At 48.2% G+C, this 15,965-nt stretch overlaps 1 protein-coding gene across 1 annotated transcript; it reads left to right on the forward strand.

The window, feature by feature from the left end:
- The first annotated feature begins 44 nt into the window (after positions 1-44).
- On the forward strand, positions 45-14,563 carry LOC135819549 (uncharacterized). The gene is made up of 7 exons (XM_065332779.1): positions 45-670; positions 6,709-6,802; positions 7,432-7,662; positions 9,331-9,527; positions 10,671-10,838; positions 13,240-13,336; positions 13,566-14,563. The coding sequence occupies exons 1-7, from the start codon at positions 131-133 to the stop codon at positions 13,820-13,822; spliced, it is 1,584 nt and encodes a 527-aa protein (XP_065188851.1). The 5' UTR covers positions 45-130; the 3' UTR covers positions 13,823-14,563.
- The last annotated feature ends 1,402 nt before the right edge of the window (positions 14,564-15,965 follow it).

Below are 15,965 nucleotides of genomic sequence, written 5' to 3' on the forward strand. Positions count from 1 at the left end.
GTGACGTGTTTGTGTGCTTGAATCTCGTTTTGTGACTAAAATAATTGCGTCAAAATTGCCAGCGCGCCGATTCAATCAGCTCCGTCGAAGGGTAGGTGATATCGCAGACACCACGTCCCTGATAAGTATTATGATGACTGACGCCGACACGAGAGAAACGTTAGGTAGAACAGATCTGACAATGGATAGCGACGACGGAAATGTGCAACCCAATGAAGACTTCATGATGCCAGTCACAGTGGACAGACAAGAAGAATCAGAACCGGTTGAAACGTTAGATGCAATCGAGGAGCTGGTGATTGAATCGACAATGGCAAGCCAGCAAGACGACATGGCGCTAGTCGCAGAGTCGATAGAAGCTGATGTTGTGGATCCTGCCGAATCTTCTGCCGACACTGCCGCTCCCGATGCTGCAGTGAAGAAGTGCGCTGTGTGCGCAAGCATACGTGGCGGCTTCGACACAGCGCTATGGACTGACGTGGGCAGGTTCACTACGAAGGAGATGCGCGCTGCATTCGGCGTGGCACCGTCGGAGGGAGTACTGTGCAAGACGTGTCGGGTGGCGATATTCTTCATGCGACAGAATCCCAACTGCGTGAGCAATTTCCATCATTATGTGAACAAGCGAATGAACGATTGCGAGCAGACCTATTCTGAATCGTCAGCCAAGGTACGAGCGAAGCACACGTACACGGCTTCAACATTATTTTAAAAAAAATTTCAAATGCCAATTACCGTACTGGCAATATATGTTGCCGCGTAACGCGTAACGCAGGGGGGTGCGGCGTAACGCGTAACGCAGGGGGGTGCGGCGTAACGCGTAACGCAGGGGGGTGCGGCGTAACGCGCGACCAGGCTAGTGCGACAAATTTTCGTTGAGTTCGTAACGCGCGTACGGCGGGGTGCGGCGATCTTTTCATTGCAGTTTGCACTGCACAAGAAAAATGATGCGGCAAAAGCAAAAAAATGATGCGGCAATAGCAAAAAAGTGATGCGGCAATAGCAAAAAAAGGACTGCGGCAATATAGAAACCTGTGTAACGGCTCCTGTGCGACTTTGCATGTAACGCCCTGCATGCGGCAAACATGTGCCAATGTAACGCTTCATGGCCTCACTGCGGCAACATATATTGCCAGTACGGTATTATTAAAAAAATTCGTTTGAAAACATGGAAAATACTGGGGCACGAGCTATGCGTTAGAGTCCACCAACTAGACCAGACGTCAACGTGAAATCAAGTGCCGGCATAGTAAGACTCCACTAATCTGGCCAGGCTGGGACCGAGCAATGGCTGTGGCTAGGAATTGCCCATAACTCAGAGTGTGACATACTTACTGCATGCAAGTAAAGGTCTTTCTATACCCGTCTCTAGCTTTCGGGGCCGGTAGATATACGTGGCTGGATTAGGGGAGCTTCACTGAAATGTCATACGTTGAATAACGGGTACTGGAAGTATCAATAAAATTGTGAATGGTACCGTTCGGCTGTTTCTAAATTACTGTAAAACCTGGTTTAAGCGACCACCCCACGGTGCAAACAAAGCGGTCTTTGAAGCCAGGTGGTCTTTAGAACCAGGTCCCACAGTGTCTGTGTAGAATTGTCCGTGCATGAAAAACGGTCGTTAAGAGCAGGTGGTCGCTAAAAGCAGAGGTCGCTTACACCAGGTTTTACTGTACATAAAACTCTCCTCCTCCATGAGCTCTAAAGTCGACCATTGCTACTCTCAGTAGCCATTCGTCACACCAATAATCTAAAAAAACCGAAGGGGTCACGGGTAAAACATTTCGTTCCCCTACGTTGTTTGAGATCATTGGTGTGAGGAATGGCTATCAACAAGAGTACATAACCCCCCAAGAGTGTGCAACTCCACTATGGGTGCTGTCCCGACAGAATTTCAAGTTGACGTCATTTTGATGATGCAATGCGCACTGTACACGGATTATCAGACGAATCTGGAACCTGTGGTTGACCAAAGCCGATCGATCCTGTACAAATTATTACAAAGAAAAACGTGTGATGCGTTGACACCCGTACACATGTTGTAAATCACTGGTGCAAGGAGCATTGCGTCATAAATAATGACGTCAAATTGAAATTCTGTCGGGACAGCAGGGTATGTGGGAGTTGCACACTCTGGGGCGTTATGTACTCTTGCTATCGAGGGTAGCAATGGTCCTGTAAGTCAACAAATATTCAGAGCATATTCATTCTCGGCCATTTTTAGCCTGGGAAGCCGGAATAGTTGTTTTTGCAGGGTTCAGTGTGACATTGTATCAGTACAGGGCGAAATTTTAATGCGGCCAAAATGTGTTTTAGCCCTGGGAGGCCGAAATTTATACGCGCCGAAAATTTGCAGACTTTAGTAGTGGCCGGTCACACGGAGGTAAATTTTGAAAATAAATCACCCGTTGTTACCATGGATATTTGCCGCTGAGGGGGGGGGGGGGGGGGAGATTTGAGATATATAATCCACTCGATGAAAATGAGACTAGAGACCCTGCTTTTCCGCGGAAGATTATAATCATCCGCAGCTTCCACTACATTTCTTTGAGTTTCCTTGCGTTATGAAGTGGAGCGATACCCTGGAGGCTGTGCTCACGCAGCTCTGGCCCAGGAGCGCTGAGCGGGGCTGACAGACTGCCAGAAGCGAATGGTGACAAAAAACATAGCTCGTGTGGGTGAGATTTTTTCATCATGCGTATCCAGTGTGACCGGGATGAAAAGTTTTAAAAAAGCCTGTTCCCGGTTTAAAAAAATTTATATACTCTTATTCCCGGTTTATAATCCGAGTATTGTTCCCTCAATGTGACTGGCCCCTAAGGCCCTCTTCAGACTAGGTACAAAACAGCCTATAAGTCACATTTACATAGAAGTTTCCAAGACAACAACAAGAATCTGGCGGGAAGCCTAAAAAGCTGCCCAATCCTTTCAGGCAGGGTGCCAACCCTTGTACAAGGCAACTTTCCTGCATTTATCGTACTTTCACCAGGCTGTTGTACGAACTTTGTACCCGGGTACGACTGTCCGCTGCTTTCACACATCCCAGGCCCCTTGCGCAATTTCGTAGGGTCAAAGGTTGCCTGTATATTGCATGTGAAATGTGTAGTCTGAATGCAGGCATGGGAAAATGTTGCCTTTTAGGTTTTATGTGATTTTGTACTGGATTTTCTATGTACGTAGTCTGATGAGGGCCTTAGGGAACAATCCTAAGATTATAAACCGGGAATAATTTTTTCTGCTTTTCATCACGGCCACACTGCATACGCACAATGAAAATAATCTCACTCACGCGAGCAATTTTTTGTCACCATGCGCTTCTGGCTGTCTGTCAACCCTGCTCCTGGGCCAGAGCTACATCAGTACAGCCTCTAGAGTATCGCTCCACTTCAGAACGCAATAAAAACGAGGAAACTCAAAGAAATCCAGTGGAAGCCGCGGATGATTATAATCTTCGACGGAAACGCGAGGCCTCGAGCTGATTTTCATCGAGTGGATTGAATCTCTCAAATCTCCCGATCAGCGGCAACTATCCATGGTAACTAAGAATTATTTTCAGAATTTCTCTCAGTGTGAGAAATAAGCAGCAGCATTCGGGCCTGTACAGATTTTCATCAACCACCACATCATAAGTGCACTCTCCAGCTCTCTTTCTCTCTTAGCCATTCTAGTGATGCAATATCTACCTTCAATGACAGGAGTGTTCTACTGGAAACAGCTGTATGAAGGAATTCAGTTCTTACAGATGTGTAGCTTTGCTGATGGTGATGGCCGCCGTGACCAAAAACTTGGCATTCTTGAAGAAAGCCTTTCTTGAGATTGGCTCGCCGAGTTTTCTCGTTTGTAGTCCAGAAAGCCAACTCAAAATCGGCTTGGCGCCGGCACCACACAAAGTGCGCAAAGAAATTCATTGCCAGGTTCAGTCGACCCGACGGTGTACACTTAACCTGGTTACCATGGTGATTGGTAATCATCTTTAAAAACAAATGGCGCCCTGTTGTCTAGGGTGGGTCGTTTTGTTCCTGGCCAAGTGGCTGCACAGTGAATACCATGGAACAGTGGTCTTCGCCAGACTGACACTTTCTGCTGAGGATGGTGCGGTCCGAGCCGTGCCCTGGGGATGACCTTGTTCGACTATAGATCTTCCAGAACGAGATCGATAACGGCTGGTAGATAGTTCTGGTCTTGCGTGAACACATTTCTCCATCCTCCAGAAGGCGGGCTTGGCCAGTTCGGCCCATTGCATGAAGTCGATCTGCACTTCTCAACCGTATTCCACGCACGGCGTCCTGGGCAAATGTTGTTGTAGAGACTCTGATGTTTTTACCACTGGTTGAATAGCGAACTGTCGAGCGGAAACACAGGCGTTCGTTTTCCTTGATTGATGGTGATGAACCAGCTGTTCCACTGCCTCCATCGACGAACACTGTCCTTCTTCAGTCGAAATCCATCTCGTGATATTCCATCGCCTTTGTGCTTTGTGTAAGCTAAGCCTTGGACCAGTGAAATAGTAAACTTGACACGATTTACAACGACGAGTACTGTCTTTCTTTAGGCGAATCCATCTCCTGATATTCCCTTGCCCTTGTGTAAGCTAAGCCTTGGACCAGTGAATTAATAAACTTGACACGTTGTACAACGGCAGGGCTCAGTAGTAACCTGGAGCGACGAAGACAAATCTTTGACTGGAACATTCTAGCTCAAACACCGGCTACGGGAGGGGGGGGGGGGGATGTTTTTACCACTGGTTGAATAGCGAACTGTCGGGCGGAAAGACAGGCGTTCGTTTCCTTTGGTTGATGGTGACGAACCAGCTGTTCCACTGCCTCCATCGACGAACACTGTCCTTCTTCAGTCAAAATCCATCTCGTGATATTCCCTCGCCTTTGTGTAAGCTAAGCCTTGGACCAGGGAAATAGTAAACTTGACACGATTTACAACGGCAGGGCTCAGTAGTAACCTGGAGCGACGAAGACAAATCTTTGACTGGAACATTCTAGCTCAAACACCGGCTAACAAGTTGCTTTTGTGTAGACCTCCTACGCAACACTCCTCATGCAAGATTGGTATGTCCATGGTGTTGATGCACTAGACTCAAAGTTAAATTCAATGAACAGTAGCATCGCTGACACCGCTGCTCCCAACGCAATGTGGCGTGATCCAGCGCGAGCTACTGGCATGCTGGCAGTTTGCACCAAGACGTACTTGTTATCTAGCTCACTCAGCCAAAGTAGTAGTGGCGCTACTGAGATGAATGCCCTCAAACTATTTGTCACATGTTTCCCAAACGCTATTTGGTATTGGATTCTTTGCTCTCAAGCGCAATGCTTGACAAGTAGCCGACTTCGAGCCAATCGCGTTTGACACCTACGATTGCAAATCTAGTCATTTTCTTGCTGGCCTGCATAGCGGTGGTCGTAACACGTTTGTACACCGCACTGCACTCAACGACTTTTCCTGTACATCTTCTACGTGACGCCTCAGGTTAGCTACTAGTGTAGTAGCAGGTTTACTTGCTGTTATCTTTCCACATACGTGTACATTGTCTTGCGCAGTTTGCCAGGTATACTTCTCCTTCAATGCCAGCAATGCATAAGGTTAGGCCTGGTCGGGCCTGTACGGGATTTTCATCAACCACCGCACCATAACTACGCTCTCCAGCTCTCTTTTCTCTCTCTCTCCCTCCCTCTCTCTCTCTCTCTCTCTCTCTCTCTCTCTCTCTCTCTCTCTCTCTCTCTCTCTTCTCTCTCTCTCTCTCTCTCTCTCTCTCTCTCTCTCTCTCTCTCCCAAAATTTGCCGGTTTTGCAGTACATTATCGGAGAAAATAATTTGCAAAACCCGTAGTTTATTTCAGTAGTGAAGTGCTGTCGGATTCAGCAGAACCCGGGAGATCAGCCTTGTAGCCTAGGCCAGGTTCTTATTTTCATGTGCTATTCTCTATGCACAGTTGTACGTGTCTGGTTCGCGAATTTTGAGAATTTGCGCAATCTGGAGATCCCAGGTTCCTGATTGCCAGATGGCCTGCGTGCATTCTGGGGTGACACGAAAATATTTTTGGGGCGAGGCGCGGTAAATCCGCGACCCTGGGCTTCCATGAGACCTCTAGGAGTACACCTAAATACGTGTGGTGCAAGATTCACGTGCCTGGTTCGTGCAGTCTGTTCATTTCGTTGAAAACTGAAGAGCACAGCGAATCCGTGTGTGGTGCTATCTGTGAAAAGCATGGATGAACATGCACTGAATGCACAAGCAGTTATTGTCTGCGCAATCTAAGAAATCTCGGAATGCATGTTTGCGCTATCTGCAGATTGCGGAAATTCTCAGATTGCGCAGAGCATGTACATTTGTATATGCTGTGCATGGTGAAGTTCTAGGTAACTTCTAGCCTGTACCTTCTTCGGCACTCCGTTCCTCGGCACCCGGCAGTTGTGAAGTTAGCAAACAAGTACGGATTGCAGTGTGATTGCAGTGTGATTGCAGTGTGATTGCAGTGTGATTGCAGTGTGATTGCAGTGTGATTGGAGTGGCATACAGGTGCGTGTACCGATCCGTTTCCTTCGACTGGGAAGGTCTGAAGTGCAGTCACCTCAGTCACCTCGGTTTCAGGCCATTAATGGGTTGAAAGACGGCAATTGCTCGGGAAGTTGCAAGGGGGCTCGCTGAAACCTGATATCTTCATGTATACCGTAACGTCTATTGTGTTTTCTTCAGGATATGGACAAAGTACGTATGCAGGAGGACAAGAAGAAACTGCTACGCAAAGAATACAAGAGACGGATACGCCTCATTCACAAGATGAAGGCTGGTAAGCGGAGCCGAGCAACGTGGTATTGTGTTAACTCTGGTGGTGGCGGTGGTGGTCGTTTGGTTGTTTGTGTGTCTGGGTCTGTGCATCTGCATGTGCTTTGGCATGCATGAGCAGTGATGATACCGAGACCCTTGGTCGGTTTAGCTGCTCTTGTCCCGCCTCCACTGCTTCGGCTATGTGTATCCCTGTTCGTTTTAGCCGGTTTGCACCATGATGGTTTGTGGCTATCTTGTAAAACAATGTGTATCTGTCTGTCTATTGCATTGGCGAATAGGCCGACCACACAACCGGAACAAAACTTGACTGTTTGATACTGATATATAAATTACACAAGGCAGAACAACAGAGACCAAAAGGTTTCTCGTTACTCCAAGTTTCGTGTTCAAAAACACTCATCAGACGAGGATATATTTATTATATTTACGTTTCGACGACTACCTTCTTCAGAATGCTGTGTGTGTGTGTGTGTGTGTGTGTGTGCGTGTGTGTGCACGTGTGCACGTGTGTGTGTGTGTGTGCGTGTGTGTGTGTGTGTGTGCGTGCGTGCGTGTGTGAGCATGTGTGTACGCAAGTGTGTGTGTGCGTGTGTGTACGTGTGTACTGACATGTGCCTGTCACTCCCACAGCCGAATCGTCCCGAGAGAGCCTGGATGGCAAACTGCTGGACAGCGAACAGGCACCGGCAACCAGTGCGGATGTGACTCAAAGTGAAAGTGTTGTCGACCGGCTGCGTGACGTCATCGAGTGTGAGCTATGCGGCTACCGTGGCGAGCGCAGGTACTTCTTGAAATCCGGCCGCTTCTGCTCGAAATACTGCACGAGATCGTTCAGCTCGGCGTTTCGTCTGGCAAAACTCGGTGAGAGAAAGAGCACGGTCCTGCTTTAGGATGCATGGGATTCAACTGAAGTGTTTCCTAAGGCTAATATGTATTGTCGTGTTTTCCATAGTATACGTAAGCCGCACCCCCATTTTCTTCCCACGAAATACAAACATCTACCCAATTAAAAGGTCGGCGTGGAGACAAGGAACCTAATATCGATGAAAGTAATGTGACCGCACTCATACCACGAGAACAATGGAACAATAATTCATGATTTGAACGTTGTTTTCACCGTGATAATCATCAGAAATCGTCATCACACTGAGAGTTGGACAACAGAGTCGGCTGTGAGAGCGCATGGAGGAGAGGAGAGGAAGAGTTCTTTACATTATTAGATCTAAAACTAATACAAGAAACACTGATATTCTAAACCTAGCACTATTGAAGGCGTGATTACATGAGCAGCGAACAGTGTGAAAGAAAGTGTAGATTGGAGAAGTGCAGGTGAGAAAGGTACATGTATGTGAGTGGGTATGTGAGTGTTGGTATGTTTAAAAGTGAAGGGTGTGAGTGCTGTATTGAATTCTTTCTATTTGCATAAATTTTTGCGCGTATTTCTGCACGCCCTGTGGTACTTGATGTAGCAGCTCGCTATGTCGGATACCACTATCCACCATGCATAGACTAGGTAGGGAGTTCAGTTCCGGTCACTGAAAAGCGAAAAGTGCAGTCACAGCTCGCCTGTACAAAGTGAATGGGCGCCTCGTGACTGCAGGTCGAGATGCAGTTCGAGGCCCGAGTATCTTCTCCCGCGGCCTTTTCAGCCTTGTCGATGCTATTTTTAGGTAGCTGAGGTCATTACCTTTCCAATGGTGCCACACATGCCATGCTTCCAAAAATAATGCCTCCGCGCTTGGCGCGGATGCACTTCGAAGTACTAATTTCGACCAGATCCGTACTCGGCCCCGCGAGGAACACCCGATTTTCGTGTTCAGCGGCCTCGAATCAGCCTAAACCAAGAAAGAGGATTCTAGAACATTGAGGCTTGCGCTTTATCGCGGTAGAAGGAAGATGATCACAGAAACCAGCCCACGGCGATTTCCTGGTGGTAGACGAAAAAAATCGAGTGAACTGCGCGCACACTGTAGAAGCAGTGACGGTGAAAACGTGTGACTTGTGCAAGTAGGCGCGCACGGCATGCGTGCACACTGCATGCATGCACACATCCTGTATAGCCATGTATGCACCAGATAGTGCAGTGCTTGACGGAAACCACACGGCTCACACACATACTCGCATTTACTTCTGTGACTACTTTTGGTTCAAATTTTCTCAGGTTGTTTCTCACATCTTCCCGGTTTAGAAAAACTAGCGTTTTATGCGAAACTCGCGAATTTGGTTTTTCGATTGAAGTCCCTAGACTAGGTGCCATAGTGGTGGTCAGAAGGAGAGCTCTGTGCGAAAGTGTAACCTTGCAGTTTAAAGGCGCGTGTGGGTAGGCGTGTATTTACCGGCATTTTGCCAGGCATGTTTTTTACGTTCATACAAGTCAAGCATATACATGTACGTACAGCTGGAGTGGAGTCTTCCATTTCATACTCTTGTATGATGTGGGCACGTATTGCTTGGTGAACATAGTGGAGGGTTCAATTTCATTCTCTTGTGTTGCGTGGGCATGTATTGTTTTGGTGAACGTTTCCACAGCTCTCAACCGATCAGTCTCGGCCAATTCGGGAGCGGCAAAAGCAACGTTAAAAAAGTCCAAGAAGATCAAGAGCAAAAAGCCTACGAAAGTGGCTGTGCCGAAACGGCCGATGCGAACCGCAGCAGGTACGACGCTGAGAGCAATTGGCGGAAGTGACTTCCTCCGATCAGCAATGTCATCAGCGCCGCTCCTGAAGGTGAGGAGGACTGCGAGTGAGTTGTCCGATGAGTGAGTTGTTTGGACTCTTCTCCCGGAACATATGCATGCCCAAAGAAAATCTCACCAAACTTAGTCTCTTCGCGTAGCATTCGCACATGCTGGCGTACTGTATGTCAACAATTGTTCGGCGCATATTTCTTTTGGGCCATTTTCGGCTTGGCCACTTTGGGGCTAAAATTTGTTATGGCCGAAATTTTGTTCCGCAAGGTTCGGTGTGACAGTGTATACAGGCAGCAGCAGCAGCAGTACGGGCTGAACGTTTAAATTACTGTGGCCGGAATGTGCGTTAGTCCTGGGGGCTGAAATTTTAATGCGCCGGAAATTTGTCGACTTACAGTACGTAGGACAACAAGAGCACAAGCATGGCTAGTTTGTGGCCCTACTCTGAGTTTCATGCTTACACAATCATCAGGCAACATGAGGGTGGTATTGGCCATGCCGGTACTTATGACTTCCAGTACACATGACGTTACTGCCTGTGCCGTGGACTCCCTGCACTGTCACAGGCAGACACCCTGTGTACTCACCTCTGTACTTCTCAATCACCCCCTCCTCCTCACCCCCCCTCCCCCGAGGTGTAATAATGTTACTACCTACATGTAGGAAGCTAGTATTGTTGGGATGTTTCTTGATATAATTGTCGTTTTGTTGCTTCAGTGTTGAATGCCTGACCATATGTATATTTGTGTTTGTGTGCATGCGTGCGCGCGCCGAGCGCTCAAGCGGCTGAGCTCTGTAAACCTCATGCCGAATGATAATATTATAAGAACTCGTCTTACCATTATGACTGTGTTCAAGCAGATGGAACATGCTTCCACCTGGATGTCGTCAAGCTAAGCCCCTTTCTGCATTTGTCACAAGCACCAAGTCATTCCTACGGTTCCCAGTAAAAAGGCAACGCCTGTTGGGAGTTCCCTAGTAAAATGATAAATTCTACTACTACTACTACTACTACTACTACTAGCTGCTGGAACGGAGGGAGAGGCAACAAAAGAGATTATGCAGAACGCACAAGTTGTGCGATTGTGCCCACGTTTTTCCATGTTACAATATTTTCCTTGGCTCACCATCTGAGTTCTTATATCGTGCTGTTGACGATGAAATGTTTCCCTCTGCCCAGACTGAGAAAAGAGGCTTGGAGAAGAAGAAGCGCAAGATGGAGGACCTGGCGCATGCCCTACCAGCACCGCAGACCGCGGTCGCCAGGAGCCTTGCACCAACGCAAGTGGCAGCGCCGAGGCAGAGGCGTCCCAAATGGGAGCCGCACTTTGATCGCCACACCCATGACGTAAGTACATGCAGTTTACCGTTCAAATTCACTCTTTAAAAAAAAGGAGTTTGAGTGTCCTCAAATACGGACTTTCTTATTATTATGGCCGTTCATCCTTCATTTCGTGTACAGGAAAGCCATCACGCGATCAACGCGCGATGACTTACCCGTACGCGAAATAGTTGAGCTCAGATCAACCTTTTTCGTGACGCGGCGCGTTTCCCGTATGCGAAATGAAGTATGAATCAGGCTTTACACTGCTGCTAATAATCCGTTGTTTGAGTGATGAATTTTAAATTGAATCTACGCTGATTGTGTGTGCTGTTCAATGTTGAAGTGCATCCATGCTAACCGTGTGTATTGTGAAGGTTGAAGTGCATCCGTGCTGGCTGGATGATCCTTTGATGGTGTATCAACCGTGTGTATTTCACTGCATGCCAACACCTGTTCTGGAACATATCGTCGTCAGCATTTTTTAGTCTGGGAGCTCTCATGTTTCCTGCCGACTTCTTCGCAATCGGGTACTTGCTCGGAAAACTAGGATCTAGTGAATAGTCGAAGTGTTGCACTCGATCATTTGACAACTGGACCATGTAGTAGGGCTGAGGCGGGTAGCATTTTCTTCGGGTTCGGGTAGTTTTCCACGGGTAGCACGGGTACCGTATCAGGTAGGATTTCCATGGTAACACCACAATGCACCCCTTCTCTTACACACTGGGTAGACATGCGGAGTATTACATGAATTTGTTCACGTGCACTGTACATAATGTCATCTGCGACTTCGGATTTTCGGGTACTATTCTGTGCCTGTCTACCCGAGGTCCTCACGGGTAGCACGGGTACCCGACTACCCGTGCACACCCCTACCATGTAGTGCTGTGAAGCACTGATGATCGAACAGACTAGGGTTTAGTACCTGATGCAGGATGCCCATACGTACGTACACGGTGGCTCACCTATATCAACATTATCAATTATATGCAACTTGAAATAGGAACGAGTTAGGCTAGGCCTCGGAACCCCGGTAAAGTAACTCCAATTTCACTTCAAGGTACCAGTGCATCTAGTGTCTGCTTCTATCAAAGCAGTGTGCTGTCTATACTGGTTACCTCAGCAAGTGTAGGGTGTGCATAGGTAACTGTCTTGGCCGTTTTATGCCGATGTACTCCGTGTGGTGTAGACCAAGCGTGCATTGGTGGTCGATTCACATGGCTTCGCCAGTTGTGTGGATTAGACAGTTATCTGGCGCAAGTCTTGATCTGTCCCATTCAGATCTTGTTCGCTATCGTTGCTATAAGAGAAAATCTGTGGGTGCACATCTAGTGCATCTGCAGATTTGCTTGGTTCTCTTGCGACGGGCGTATACATGGTACATGGTCTCCCATATGATGCAGTGGTAGGTGCAGTATATTTCCAATCAAGAGGCTGCACGTTCAGTTCCCGCCTAATATGATCACACATGTCCTTCTTCTCTTTCTCATTCTCCTAGCTGAAATGGACTATCGGGATTCAATGGCTAGAAACAGTCACTTTAATCAGTTGTGTTATGGAGACCCAGCTAAAATTGGTGGCGGTCAATTCGTCAGCCTTGCAAACTGTTGAATGGTGTAATCCCAGCACAAGTTGCTATGTCTAACATACAGTCGTCGCCAACAAAATCCGGCCAATGCCATGGCATGGATACATGTACCAGATGTACAGTGGCATGGTGCCTGTACTGTAGCATGCATGCGTTAGTAGAGTGTGCACACTGGTACAGTGGCATGGTGCCTGTACTGTAGCATGCATGCGTTAGTAGAGTGTGCACACTGGTACAGTGGCATGGTGCCTGTACTGTAGCATGCATGCGTTAGTAGAGTGTGCACACTGGTACAGTGGCATGGTGCCTGTACTGTAGCATGCATGCGTTAGTAGAGGGTGCACACTGGTACAGTGGCATGGTGCCTGTACTGTAGCATGCATGCGTCAGTAGAGTGTGCACACTGGTACAGTGCATGGTGCCTGTAGCATGCATGCATGCGTCAGTGGAGTGTGCACACTGGTACGGTGTGCATGGTCCACAGTACCAGCACCATACATGCACGAGCACAGCGGTGAAAACAGGCCGAGCTGCTCTCTGCCTGCAGAGTTGAGCACAGCACGGAATGTGCAGAGTGCAGACCCTGCAGCAGCTAGCAGACCATGTGCCATGATGCACTACAGTACTGCACGCTACCATGGTCTACCATGGTAGAGTCCTACTACTAGCACTAGGAGTGGCAGTGCATGCGGCCACATACAGCTACCGGTGGCGAGCACAGCATTGGCCGGAATTGTTTGGCGGCGACTGTACCTTGTTCGCTATCATCGCTTCAGGGATGGGCAGGAGTATCAGTATGAGTATACATGTATGTGCGTGCGTGTGGTTCTGTCTGTTCAGCTATACTTGAGTGACAAGTGCAAGACACCATTGGTCCTAGCTTGTGTGGGCCTGTTGCCAAGACGAAGGGGTACGGACGGAAGCCTCTTGTCAAGCAGTAAGTGTCGAAATGGATGCTATGCAAGAGAGGCATGCTGTTCCTGGCAGTGAGCAGGTATAACTGTGTGCGCGAGCACGCGTGTTTGTGTGCACGCATGCGCACCTGTACATGTATGTGTGTATGTGCGCGCATACGCACCTGTATGTGTGTGTATGTACGCGTGATGACCTTTCTTGTTTGGCAACACTCCCAATGCGGATTTATCATATTTTCTTCTTCTCCGCAGAGCCGTTTAGAACTCCCGAGCACTTGCGGGACAAACCACCGGCATGTTGGACGTGTGATGATGTGTTTGACTTCATAACGGAGCAGGACAAAGGGCTGGCTAGTGCTGCTGAGGTGCTGCTCGGTCACGAAATTGACGGCGAGGCGTTCTCACTGATCACTATGGAGGAGCTGGTGAGGACGCTGTTCCTGAAAGTCGGACCGGCGCTCAAGCTGGAGGCCATGGGCAAATCTCTCACGCTGGCTTCGATGCAGTGAGCGTGCATGCTCCATGCCATTGAACACGGTGACGTGTGCTGCATAGACCCAGTGCCACTGAGCGCAGTTTTGTGTGCTGTGTGGAACCAGTGCCGCTGAACACAGTTGCGTGTGCTGTGTGGAACCAGTGCCGCTGTACACAGTTACGTGTGCTGTATGCACCCAGTGCCACTGAACACATTAACGTGTGCTGCGTGGACCTAGCACCTAGTTACCCTCCACTGGATAGCACTGGTGAACTAAACTGACTAAACGGAAATGAATATCACCCCCCCCCCCCCCCTGCCTCCCCTCCCCTTATTTTCTTTTGCTCCCCCCCCACCCCCGCCTAGACACAAATACACACACATTCCCTCCATCCCCACCCCTCTCTTGCTCCCTCCGTAGAAATGATAATAGTAGTATGATATCTATACTGGGTACAAATAATGCGATGCTGTGCAGTCATAGACACAAACGCCATCCAAAGAAAGTTTCTCGATCGACGCATTTTTGTTGCGAATGGCCAATGTCATATCTGGTTAAGATTTTGGTAGTCTTGTACAGTCATGTATGTCCACAGGTAGCACTCTTCATCTGGTCACGTGCACTTGCCAAAAAATGAAAAATAATCGTCGCTCGTAAGCGTACTAATCGTAGTAGATCTGCCCTGTGTACTCTGAGATGCACCAGAGTAGATCTACAGTATTACTTGTTACGGTCTATCTATACTCCTCATACAGATTATGGATGGACGCATTACATTCGGTGAATATTAACTTTAATTTCTGTAGAAAAACCAGGCACCTAAATTTAGATAACACCTAAAATGCACTGGAGTAGGCACTATACCGTTAAAGTCCGTTAATAATCCCCGGTATACTTTGCAGAGCGTCAAAAACCGGGCGTATATTTGGGCATGGGCTTATTTTTAGGGCATGGGCGTTATCTCGGACGCAATCTGCTGAAGATCAATCTATCAGCAACCCACTAGTTTCAGTGAACCACCATTCACACTGAGCGCGGTACAGGTACATCAAACCACAGCTGGAAATTTGGTCGTAACCAAGAATGTAGCGATAAATTACAGATTTGATAGGTAAACCACTTGTCCACTTTGCGCCCTGGGCTTATTTCGGGCATGGGCGCTAACACGGACTTGCAGTGTACACCGCCTAAAACTGGGCTTATTATCGGACATGGGCGTTATTTAGGGTGGGCTTATTTACGGAATATTACGGTATGTGAAGGGAATGCTGGTCACCTATTTCTACATTACACACCTGAAACCTGGCAGGTCTCTGACATGGAAATTTTAGTACAGTCAGATCTCGCATAACCGCACACAACCGTTTTCCACAAAAATATCCGGATAGGCGAGGGAACCGGATAATCGAACACACACACTGTATGCATGCATGGCATATGCTGTAAATCGGTAACCAACGATTTTCTTCCGGATGGTGAGGGATCCGGATAAAAGAGGACCGGATAAGCGAGGTCTGACTGTACACCTCAATTACAATGTTATGTTATAGATGGGGGGGGGGGGGGGATAAGCATTGCGTGTTAGTGCTGTAGTCTAGATGGTTGCCATGGCAGTTTGGTAGCGGCTAGTGGTAGTGCCTAAGCAGACTACGTGTAGACCCAGTCTAACTCTAAGGACTTGGAGTAGATCTCCAGGAGACAGTCTTGATTCTCTTGCGACACTGTTATCGGAGCCGGCACATGAGAAAACAGACCTTTAATATCACAAACAAATCTTTGTGTTTGGGGAGCGAGCCGTATCTGCTTGTGTGTGTGTGTGGATGTGTGTGTGTGTTTGTGCGCGCGAGTGTGTGTGTGCGCGCGTGCCAGCTAGTTTGGTTGGTGGGTACACTTACGCCTGATTGTGTTGGGTCTGTTGCCAACGGGCTCGGCTACGTGAAGGTGTCACCTGGTCACCACGCCAGCAGGCGACAACTTTCACACCAAGGTTCAACTCGAGTGACAGGACTGCACCCAAAAAAGGTCAAACAGGCTAGTAAGTTGTACCCTGCAGGCACGGTGACCAGCTGACTGGTGTACGCAGGAGCACGTGACCGCTTGTTCAACCATGTTCGATTGGGAATAAAGGAGGAACGCTGCATCGCAGCCTTTTCGGACCAAAACCAGTCGACTCAGC

Source organism: Sycon ciliatum, chromosome 6, assembly GCF_964019385.1.
Source record: "Sycon ciliatum chromosome 6, ocSycCili1.1, whole genome shotgun sequence".
NCBI classification, from domain to species: domain Eukaryota; kingdom Metazoa; phylum Porifera; class Calcarea; order Leucosolenida; family Sycettidae; genus Sycon; species Sycon ciliatum.